Source organism: Oryx dammah, unplaced genomic scaffold (genome assembly GCF_014754425.2).
Source record: "Oryx dammah isolate SB20612 unplaced genomic scaffold, SCBI_Odam_1.1 HiC_scaffold_23, whole genome shotgun sequence".
NCBI lineage: Eukaryota > Metazoa > Chordata > Mammalia > Artiodactyla > Bovidae > Oryx > Oryx dammah.
Window position 1 is genome coordinate 12,526,660 of NW_024070207.1, and position 11,724 is coordinate 12,538,383.

An 11,724-nucleotide genomic window follows, 5' to 3' on the forward strand; every position below is an offset into this window, starting at 1 on the left:
AGACCGCTTTCCCAACACCTCCCCTCCCCCCACCCCAACCCCCAGTTTTAATGATAGTTTGGAAATTTGCTTTTCCGACTCCCTGTCTGATGGAAAATTCGAGCTAACTTGCACTATGGAGAGGGAGAGAAATGAGGGAAACAGAAGGTGAGAAAGTTTCCATAACCGGGAACCTTAACAGGAAAAGTGCGTGGAGTTGCTCGGTCCGCCGAGTGCTCGCCCCACCCCTACTCTTATCCCCTCCCCCTCCCGCTTCCCGTCGGTCTGCAGGTCTGCTATCCTGAAAAGGCCAGGAAGAAAAGTGACGAGATCCGTACAGGAAGATGAGGGAAATGTTATAAAGATCCCTGGGGTGGAGGCGGGCAAAGGAGGGATTGAGGTCGTGGGCCCCTATGCTCCTCCCCCGCACCTCTCTTCTCCCAGCTTACTTGTGTTCTAGCAGGGTCTTGCGTTCTGCCTTGTGTGAGAGAAATGGTTGAGAAGAACCTTGGAAACGGCTGGAGGGAGGGACGAGGGAGGTGAGGAGGTGGAAAATGGAGGTGAGAATGGCAGGCTCAGGGGAAACCCTGCTGACGTATCCTTCTTGTTTTCAAAGAAAAATAAGTAGAAGAAAAGAAAGGAAGAGGGAAAGAAAGGGAGACACAAGATGAAACCCTGTCAAAAAACTGAAGAAAAGCCAGAAAATGAGAATGAACCAAAACTTGAAGAAGTACCAAAGCCTGAGGAAAAGCAAGAGGAGGAGGAAAAAACAGAAGGAACTTTTAGAGAAAGACTGATTCAGTCTCTCCAGGAATTTAAAGAAGATATACACAACAGGCATTTAAGCAAGGAAGATATGTTTAGAAATGTGAATGAAATTGATGCGATAAGGAGAGTCAGAAACAAACTTATAGTGATGCGTTGGAAGGTTAATCGAAACCATCCTTACCCCTATTTAATGTAGTTTACCTCGATTTCTGTTTTTTCTGATGTTGACATTACTTTCTTTTTTGTTGTCCTGTATATCTCTGTCCATCTTTCTGCTTTTAACTTGTTGCTTTAATGGTTTTAGATGCATCTCATTGTTTATTTCAAACCAATCTACAAGTCTTTGCCCTTTAATAGGAGAGCTTTACTCATTTGTACAAAAAGAGATTCCTAACATGATGTAAAATGTAAAAATGATACTAAGAATTATGTGAATATCATATTTTTAAAAGGGAAGGGTACATTTGTATATTCCATATATACACAGAAGAATATGTGAAGGATGAAAGACAAAAAATATAGTCAGTGGTAGGATTATGAGTGATCTTTTTTATTCAGCTTATTTGTATTTTTCCTTATTCCTAGAATGTACACACTTTATTGTTAAAAATAATAAAAGTTTTATAACAAAAAAGGAGTAACCAACAGTAGTTAGTATATTTCTAAAGGCATTGAGACACAATATTTATTAGCAGAATTTTAGAAGTAAATATGAATTCCAAATTACCAACAGACCTTTTAGCTAGAAAAATAAATTTTATATCTTTTCTCATTTGTAGTATAGAGATAATAATGATCTTTCTGGGATCTCATGAGGACCAAATAAGGTACTGACTGCGAGCTATATTTGATAGGCTTTTATTTCCATATGCCCATGTAGGATGCCAGATCCTTAAGAGATTTGTTTTAGGTATTTTGGAGAGAGAAGGTTAGTTCTCACCTGTGCTTAAGAAAAAATCCAGACAGCTGTTAGGTGGGTACCACCTTTGTTTATCTCTCCTCCTGTGCCTGCCCAACCTTCTATGCCCCTCCCCTTGATACTACCACATGTACTGGATATTTCTGCCCCTTCATTCAGATTCTGTACCTCTCAGCCCCCTAACACTGCTGATATGCTAGAAATCTCAAATAGTGAAGCCCAACATATTTCTTCAGAACCTGCTTGATTCTCCAGTCTGAGATCTACAGAAGTGGGGAAAATGCCCATCTCTTCAGTTTAGATAGACGTTTATGCAGGGCCACTTGGGCTGTGATATCTTACTGATACCTTGGCAACTTTGGGGTTTTAATCAAAGAACCCCTCTTCCCTATAGGACTCAGACACAATGGGTCTGTTTAGGGTTGCAACCAGAAAATAAGTCTGAATAACAGACATTATGCTTTAGTCAGGGTTGCTTCTGAGTCTAAAGATTGGTTTATCTTCCTGAGTCTCGTTTCCTTAGGGTGAGTGATCTCTCCCCAAAAGACTGGTGGCAGGCCTCCTCACCAACTCAAAAGATACCCTTAGACTTGTGTAAGTTTTAAAGGGAGGTTAAAGTTCGATTTGAGGATATTTCCATTTTTTATTGGAAATGTATGAAAGTGCTGTGTAAGTCTTACTGTGTATTTATATCTGCATCCAGATTTTCATAACTATATGTGTATCTGTGGATCACAGTTGTACCAACAGTGTTATTTTTCCTCTGTGATGCTCTTTTTGGGGGCAGTTAATCACTTCAGACCATTCTTCAAGGTTATGGCAGCTTAATGGATGCAGGTGAAAGTCCAGGAACTCACTTGCCAGCATTATAAGACTGGTTGAATCCAGCCCCCTGGCACTGAGGAGTGGCACTGTGGCAGGACATGGAAGGACTCCCCAAGGCACACCCCTCTCTAAGATGATCTGACATTGGTTTCTCTGCTCCAGCCTGCAGCAGGCACCGACTCTCCTAGGCTGAGGGCCAGGCTGTCCTGGACATGCATACCAGGAGGACAACTGTCCCATTGCAGGTCAGAGCACTAGACTTCCTTTATTCCTTTTTTTCCCTCACAAAAGGGCTTGATGGGAACTTTTTAAAGGAAAAATGTAAGATTTCAAAAGTCACTAACTAAAAACATTGGTTGTGATAGTCTTTGTCCCAGCAATGACTACTCTGGAGATAATCAGATAACTTGGGATTAAGGTAGAAGGGCCTACTGGAGATGATTTCAGATAATACACAAATATTTTAAGTTGTAATATCCATGTATTTGGGGCTTCCCAGGTGGCGTTAGTGATAAAGAACCTGCTTGCCAGTGCAGGAGACATAAGAGATGTGGGTTCAATTCCTGGGTTGGGAAGATCCTGGAGGAGAGAATGGCAACCCAGCCCAGTATTCTTGCCTGGAGAATACCATGGACAGAGGAGCCTGGTGGGCTGGAGTCCATGGGGTCACAAAGAGTCAGACATGAACTGAAGCAACTTAGCATGCATACACATATTCATGTATTTATTTGAATGTATCTTAATAAATCTTTAAGGCAAATGATGATAGTTTAGATTAAGACAGTGCCATAAAGTTTCCTTTTCGAAAAAGTACCCAAATTTCCTTTTCAAAAAATATCCAAATTAAATAAGTGAGTCAGTTTGAAGACAAACATGAAGTAGAATACTATGTTGATAGCAAAGATGGTACATAGCTATGGCAAAAGTTATCCTAGTGGGAAATGCTGTTGTCATTCTTTTGCAACCCCATGAACTGCAGCCCACCAGGCTCCTCTGTCCATGAAATTCTCCAGGCCAGAATACTGGAGGGGATAGCCATTCCCTTCTCCAGGAGATCTTCCCAACCCAGGGACTGAACCCAGGTCTCCTGCATTGGCAGGTGGAGTCTTTACTACTGAGCCACCTGGGAAAACAGGAAATATTGCCCCGGTATAATTGATTTAGAAAATAATATCTGGAAACACTTGTCAAGAGGGGTGCAATCTGAGATTTTACCCTATCTACAAATTAACAAGTTAATATTAACCTGCTACTGTTTAACCTGCTTTTGCTATGGCAAATGGCACTAGAGTCCCAGTCCTAAGGACATTATTACCCCTGGTAAAAGCAGTAGCCTTGGCTTCATTTTGGTTTGTATCAGTTCCCCATGATCAAGTCCCATGAGCTGACACAGCCCGTCATCGGTGACGGCACATGCAGTGCACCGTGTTCTAGGAAAGATGCCCATAGTTTGGAGAATTCACTGCTTTCATAGTAAGCAAAAGCAAGCCTGCTGTGTCCACAGAAAGGGAAAGACATTAACTCCTGCCTCAGATTTGCTTGCTGCAAATAAACTCTGAGAAATGGCCTGCCTGCGTAAAGAGTGGTCAGGGCCTTAAGAACGTACAAGGATGCTCAGGACTCAAGGCAGATTGCCTCTCCCAGTAACACTTTTCTCTGTGCAACAAATCTTAATGTGAATGGTAAGCCTTTCTTAACATCACAGATTTTGATGTATAATTCCAAGTTAAAGCAGATAATGCATTATAATACTGTACACTATAAACAGGAAATTTATAATTCTAATTTTTATTTAAATACATAGGACTTTGAATGAATACTAATTAACTGAATGAAAAGAACATCACCTAAGAAACTACAAGTAAATAATCTATGTGGAACTTTGAAGTTACAGTAAGACATAGCTACTGTGACACACAAAATTAAAGAAATAGAGGAGCAAAAACCATGGATTTATCAAGATACTAATGACAGGAAAAATATTCTGCAAAATGTTTCACTGAGAAATTGACGGGAGTGTGTGTGTGTGTTTGTAAGTCAGCCCCAGATCCTTTATATATATAATCGTTACTGCCTCTATAAAAGGAAAAGCCAAAAGCTAGGAGGAGAGCTGGTCTGTTCCCTCTATAGGAAACTTCTGAGAGAGGGGGAAACCTTTTGCACATAATGGTATCCAGAATCAATCATTTGATATTTTGACACCAGTGTTTTGCAAGAGCTTCAGAAAAAAACAGCTGCAGCATTTGCTAATTTACTTGAATATGGGACATCTTTTCATGTATTGTTGGTCCTTCAAACATCTTACTTTGAGAAACGTCCATTCAAATATTTTGCTTAGTGAAGTGAAGTTGCTCAGTCGTGCCCGACTCTGCGACCCCATGGATAGTAGCCTGCACCAAGCTCCTCTGTCCATGGGATTTTCAAGGCAAGAGTACTGGAGTGGGTTGCCATTTCCTTCTCCATATTTTGCTTAAACACCCCCTTAATATTTTCAGTACACTATAGGTAAAGAGTCCATTTGCAAGGATGAGGTAGCTCCATATGTACTACATGTTCACCATGCATTATTACAAGAAAAATGAAGGACAGGAGGTTAAGTATAATATATACAGGTGGCGCTAGTGGTAAAGAACCTGCTTGCCAGTGCAGGAGACATAAGAGACACAGGTTCGATCCCTGGGTCAGGAAGATCCCCTGGAGAAGGAAATGGCAGCCCATTCCAGTATTCTTCCCTGGAGAATCCCTTGGACAGAGGAGTTTGATAGGCTACAGCCGATGATATCGCAAAGAGTCAGACACGACTGAAGCAATTTAGCACAGCACACACATACATACACATACCCAAAAATACCAACATAAAGCCCTTCAGCTCACTAAAGGGAGGGATTGTGTCTTTCAAAGTGATATCTTGATATCTCATCAGACCTCTTGCTATCTGATTGTTTAAGGAATAATCACTTTTTAAAAATTTCTCCCAATAGATCACTCTATTATCCTTGCATTGTAACATGTATCCTTGCATGTCAAAATAGTTTCTTGTACTTACACAAAGTCCTTCCCTTTCATGAATTCTGAGTCCTTTTCCAGATGTCATGCTATTAACCTACTATTTAACAGAAAAGGAAGCAAGGCTTAAAGAGATTATGTGTCTCAGCCAAGGTCACCCAGCTATTTAATGGAACACCTGCCTAAGGTCAAAGCCCTCACTCCTAATCTCTACTCTGCAACAGTTGGTATTTAATAAACACTAACAACAACAACAGCAATACTGCTAAATGGATTCCCATCATTTCCTTAAAGCTCCTACTCATTATCCTAGAATAGATGTTACTTCTTTTAAAACAGTTTTATTGAGATATAATTCACACACCATATAATTCACCCACTTTAAGTGTACAAGTCAATAGTTTTTAGTGTACATTTTCACATCAAAGAGAAATACCATACCTTAGCTATGATCCTGCCCCCACGCCTCTATCCCTTCAGCCCTAAGTAAACATTAATCTACTTTCTGTCTCTATAGATTTCCTTTTCCTGGACATTTCATAAAAACGGACTCATAAAATGTGGTCTTTTATTATTGGCTTTTTTCACTTAGCATATGTTTTCAAGGTTAATCCATTGTGTACCATGTATTAATTTCCGTTTATGGCTGAACAATATTCTGTTGTATGGATATGAACATTTTGTTTATCCATTACTCCATTGATGGATATTTGGGCTGTTTTCATCTTTTGCTTGTTATGGATAATGTTGCTATGTAGACTTATGTACAAGTTTTGTGAGGACATAATGATCTTATTTCTCTAGGGTAGATATCTAGCAATTGAATTGCTGTGTCATACAGTAACTCTATGCTTAATTGTTTCAGGGACTGCCATACTATTTTCCAAACTGGCTGACCATTTTACCTTCAGTGTGTATACTGCTGTATACTTACCAGCAGTGTGTAAGAGTTCCAATTTTCCCATATCCTTGGCAACACTTTATTTTCTGACTTTTTGACTGTAGCCATTTTAGCAGAGGTGAGTGGTATTTATTGTAGTTTGGATTTACATTTCTCTGATGGTTAATGATATTGAGGATCTCTCCGTGAGCTTATTGGCCACTAGTATATATTACTAGGAGAAATGTCTATTCAAATCCTTTGCCCATTTTTAATTGGAATATTTGCCTTTTTATTATTGAGTTGTAAGAGTTTTTATATACTCTGAATACAAATCCCTTGGATACATGATTTGTACATATCTTTTCCCATTCTGTGGGTTTTTTTTTTTACTTTCCTGATGGTATACTTTTTGGAAAATTATTTATTTTATTTATTTAGGTTTGGCTGAGCTGGGTCTTTGTTGCTTTGCGTGGACTTTATCTAGTTGTGGTGAGTAAGGGCCACTCTCGATTGCAGTGCACAGGCTTCTCATTGCAGTGGCTTCTCTTGTTGTGGAGCACAGGCTCTATGTGCACGGGCTTCAGTAGTTGCAGGAAGCAGGCTTGGAAGGTGTGGCTTGCGGGCTCTAGAGCATGGCTTCAGTAGTCCTGGTGCCAGGCCTAGTTGCTCTGCGGCATGTAGAATCTTCCCAGAGGAGGGGTTGAACCTGTGTCCCCTGATTGGCAGGCAGATTCTTATCCTCTGTACCACCAGGGAAGTCCTGATGGTATACTTTGATGCCCTCCAAATTTTAGTTTTGATGAAGTTTAATATATATTTTTTATTTTTCTGCTCATTCTTTTGGTGTCAAGTTCGTGAAGATTTGTCCCTACATTTTTTTCCCTTAAGAGTTGTATCATTTTAAATCTTACATTGAGGTCTCTGATCTATTTCTAGTTAGTTTTTTGTATATGGTATGAGATAAGGGTCTCATTTCATTAGTTTGCAGGTGGCTGTCTAGTTGATCCAGGACTATTTGTGAAAGGACTGTTTTTTCCCCTTGAGTGGTCTTGGCATCCTTGTCAAAAATCAGCTGAAACATAATTTTATTTCTGGACTCTCAATTCAGTCCAATTGACCTATATGTCTACCATGTGACAGGATCACACTGTTTTGATTACCATTGCTTTGAAGCAATTCTGAAACCAGGAAACGTAAGTCCTCCTATTTTATTCATTTCCAAGGTTGCTTTGGCTATTTAGGGTCCCTTGCAATGCATATGAATTTTAGAATAAGCTTGTCAATTTCTACAAAGAAATCAGCTGGGATTATGAAAGGGATTGCATTGAATCTATAGATCAATTTGGGAAGCATTACCATTTTAACACTATTAAAATTTTCAATTCGTGAACATGGGATTTTTTTCCCCATTTAATTGCATCTTCTTTAATTTCTTAATGGCATCATTTAATTTTCTTCTTTAATTTCAATAATAGTTTACAGTTTTCAGAGTATAAATTTTATGCTTCTCTTATAAATGTATTTCTAAATATCTCAGTCTTTTTGATACTATTATAAGTAGAATTGTTATCTTAATTTTCTTGTTCCAACTGTTCATTATAAGTGTATAGAAATATGTTTGTATTGAAATATCTTTGTATATTCATCTTATATCTTGCAACCTTGCTGAAGTTGTTTGTTTTGTTAGTTTATCAGTGGATTCCATAACACTTTCTATACATAAGATTATGTCATCTGTAAATATAGTTCTAATTCTTATTTTTCAATCTGGGTGCCTTTTATTTCTTTTTTTTTTGCCTAATTGTCTTGGCTAGAACCTCCAGTTGTAATGTTGGATAGAAATGGTGAGAGCACATATCTTTGTTTTTGCTCCTAATACTAGGGAAAATATATTCATTGTTTTAACATTAAGTATAATATAAGCGGGAGGCTTCCCTGGTAGCTCAGCTGGTAAAGAATCCACCTGCAATGCAGGAGATCCTGGTTCAATACCTGGGTCAGAAAGATCCCCTGGAGAAGGGATAGACTGCCCACTTCAGTATTCTTGGACTTCCCTGGTAGCTCAGATGGTAAAGAATCTGCCTGCAGTGTGGGATACCTGAGTTCAATCCCTGGGTTAGGAAGATACCCCAGAGGAAGGCATGGCAACCTACTCCAGTATTCTTGCCTGGAGAGTCCCCATGGACAGAGGAGCCTGGCAGGCTACAGTCCATGCAATTGCAAAGAGTCAGACACGACTGAGAGGCTAAGCACAGCACAGCACAGCACAGCACATAATGTCCATGGGGGGTTTTTGTAATAACTTTCATTATGCTTAGGGAATTCCTGGTTTGGGGATGTTAAATCAAGCTTGCATTTTGGGATAAATCTCCTTTGGTCATAATGTATAATTGTTTTTATATGTTTCTAGATTTGTTTTCCTAGTATCTTGTTGGGGGATTTTTGCATCCATATTCATAAGCAATACTGGTTTGTAGTTTTTTCTTGTCATATCTTTGTTTGGATTTTGTATCAGGGTAATACTGGTCTCATAAAATAAGAGGAGAAGTGTTTCCTTTTATTTTTTTTTTTTGAAGAATTTATGAAGGAAGAAATATTTGATAGAATTCAGCAGTGAAGCCATGTGGCCTAGAATTTTATTCATGGGTAGTTTAAAAAATGTATTACTAATTCAATCTCTTCATTTGTTATAGGTCTATTCAGATGGTTTATTTATTCTTGAGATAGTTTTGGTTGTTTGTGTTTTCCTAGGAATTTGCCCATTTCTTCTATTATCTAATATAAGGGCACGTAATATTTCATACTGTTCATTTATAATCTTTTTTCATATCTATAAGGTCAGTAATACCAGCCCCTCTTTCATTTCTGATTCTAGTAACTTGACACACATTTCTCTCTTTCCCTCTCACCCTCTCTCTCATCAATCTAGCTGAGAATTTGTCAACATTGTTGATCTTTTCAAGGAATCTGCTTTGGTTTCACTAATTTTCTCTATTCTCTTTCTATTTTCCATTACATTAATCTCTGCTCTAATTATTATTATTTCCTACCTTCTGCTTGCTTTATGCTTAGTTTGCTCTTCTTTCCCAGTTTCTTAAGGTGGAAAGTTAGGATATTGATTTGAGATCTTTCTTCTGTTTTAAATACAGGCTTAAAGTTGTATATTTCCCTTTATGCAAGTTTAGCTCTATCCCATCATTTTGAGTACATTGTGTTTCTAAATATCAAAGTTCCACCCCATAAGTTCTGGTATGTTGTACACTATGTTTCATTTTTCTTTAATTTCAAAGTATTTTCTGATATCCATTTTGATTTGTTCTTTGATGCATTGGCTATTTAGGAGTGTTTTGCTTAATTTCCAGATATTTGTGAATTTCCCAACTTTTTTTCTGTTGTTGATATGAAACTTTATTGCAGTGTAGTCAGAGAACATATCGTGTATAACTAACTTCTAATCCTTTAAATTTATTGAGGGTTGTTTTATGGCCTATTACATGGTCTACCATGAAGAATGTTCAATGTGCACTTGAGAAAAATATGTATTCTGCTGCTGTTGGGTGGCATATTCTATATGTCTATTAGGCCTAGTTGGTGCATGGTGTTCTCACATCTTCTATTTCCTGGTTGATCTTCTGCCCAGTTGATCTATTTATTATGAAAAGTGGGTTATTAAAGTCTCCAAATATTACTATTGAATTATCTATTTCTCCCTTTTTTATTGTAAGTTTTTGCTTCATATATTTTGGTGCTCTGTTATTAGGGGCATATATATTTATAATCGTCATGTATTACTTGTGTGTTAACTCTTTTATCATTAAATTCCCTCTTGCTTCCAGTTTTTGGTTTGGCATGGAAAAAACTTAGAAGTAGTTACTCCATTGTAACAATAAGTGAAAAGTTGAATAAGCCGAAAATCAAGAACTCTTCTTAGATCTATTAAATGATTGAAGTCACAAAGCAAATCCCTGCTCCAAACAGGTGACAGACAGGCAGATACAGAGAATCACAATTTGCTAGAGTAAAACCTATAAACAGAAACTTCCCCAGAAACCAATACTGATATAGAAAAACCTAAACTATAGTTTACAAATTGCTAGAAGCTCAATGTGGACAAGTCTGAGATTTAAAACTCCAGGGAGGCCCAGTTTAAGGGGTGCTCTCACAATTTCATGAGTTACTTTTTAGAGATCTATGAGGTTCTCACAGTGAATATTAGAGAAAACCTCTTTGTCCTTCTGGAAGGGGAAGGGAAAAGAAGGCATTTTAAAGTGTACCCAGAGTGTTCTATTCTTAATTTTTTACTATTTTTTTTTTACCAGAGCCTAATCAGAGTTTTATCAGAGCCTAACTGACCTGGAGGAAGGACAATATCCAATCCCAATGCCTCTCTCATCATCCTGTCCCAACTAAATAAGAGTGAGGTGAGGGGCTGAAAAGCACTTGTAAAGGCCATAGTCCTGTCCATATGCAGTTGTTAGGTTCCTATTATTGCCAGTTGATTAATCTACTATTTTTTAACAGTGTTCTTGGGCATCAATTGTTCTGCAACCTAATTCAATCAAATTTGGGCTCCCTTGCAGGAAAAGTTCCAAAGGTCAGTGTTTAATATTTGTTCCAAACAAGGAAGGAGAACTCCCCACAGCCATCTTCTTACCTGGCTTTAAAAAAAAAAAAATTATTTATTTATTTATTTGTCTGTGTCAGGTCTTAGTTGTGGCACCTGGAATCTTCATTGTGTCATGTGAGATCTTTCATTGACATGCTCGGACTCTCTAGCTCCAAGGCATGTGGAATCTTAGTTCCCCAACCAGAAATCAAACCCACATTCCTCGTATTGCAAGGTGGATTCTTAATCCCTAGACCACCAGGGAAGTCCCCTTACCTGATTTCTTAAAACAATCTAGCCAGCTTACCGCTAATTGGTATCTTCACCAAACCCCTGAATCACTTCCCAATTGCCTCCACAACAACCATTCTGTTTCTAGAGCAACTTTGGCTTGAATGCCTCCATGCTTTGTGGCAAATAAAGTAAGTTCCATTGGGAAAATTTTAGCACCTATATGATTCATGACTTTCTTCTCTCCCCAGGCAACATCTCTGATCCAGGGCTCTGGATCTGGGGGTGGAGACAATGGCACTCTTATCTTTGAATGACATTTGTGCTTTAGCACCTGATGTCTTAAAGTAGGGAGAAAGAAAACAACAGCCTGATGTTCTCTCACCTTGCTTCTCATAGTGTGAAACCATACCTTACAGCCAAACCAAGAGTGATAAGGACCCCAGTATTCTCAGTGGTACCACACCCACAGGACAGTTTCCATTCTATTAGTGAGGGCTGGTTGGA

At 38.5% G+C, this 11,724-nt stretch overlaps 1 protein-coding gene across 1 annotated transcript; it reads left to right on the forward strand.

The window, feature by feature from the left end:
• Window positions 1-590: 590 nt before the first annotated feature.
• TCEAL9 (transcription elongation factor A like 9) lies at window positions 591-1,383 on the forward strand. The gene has a single exon (XM_040265016.1). It carries the CDS (start codon window positions 647-649, stop codon window positions 941-943), a length of 297 nt encoding a protein of 98 aa, XP_040120950.1. The 5' UTR covers window positions 591-646; the 3' UTR covers window positions 944-1,383.
• The last annotated feature ends 10,341 nt before the right edge of the window (window positions 1,384-11,724 follow it).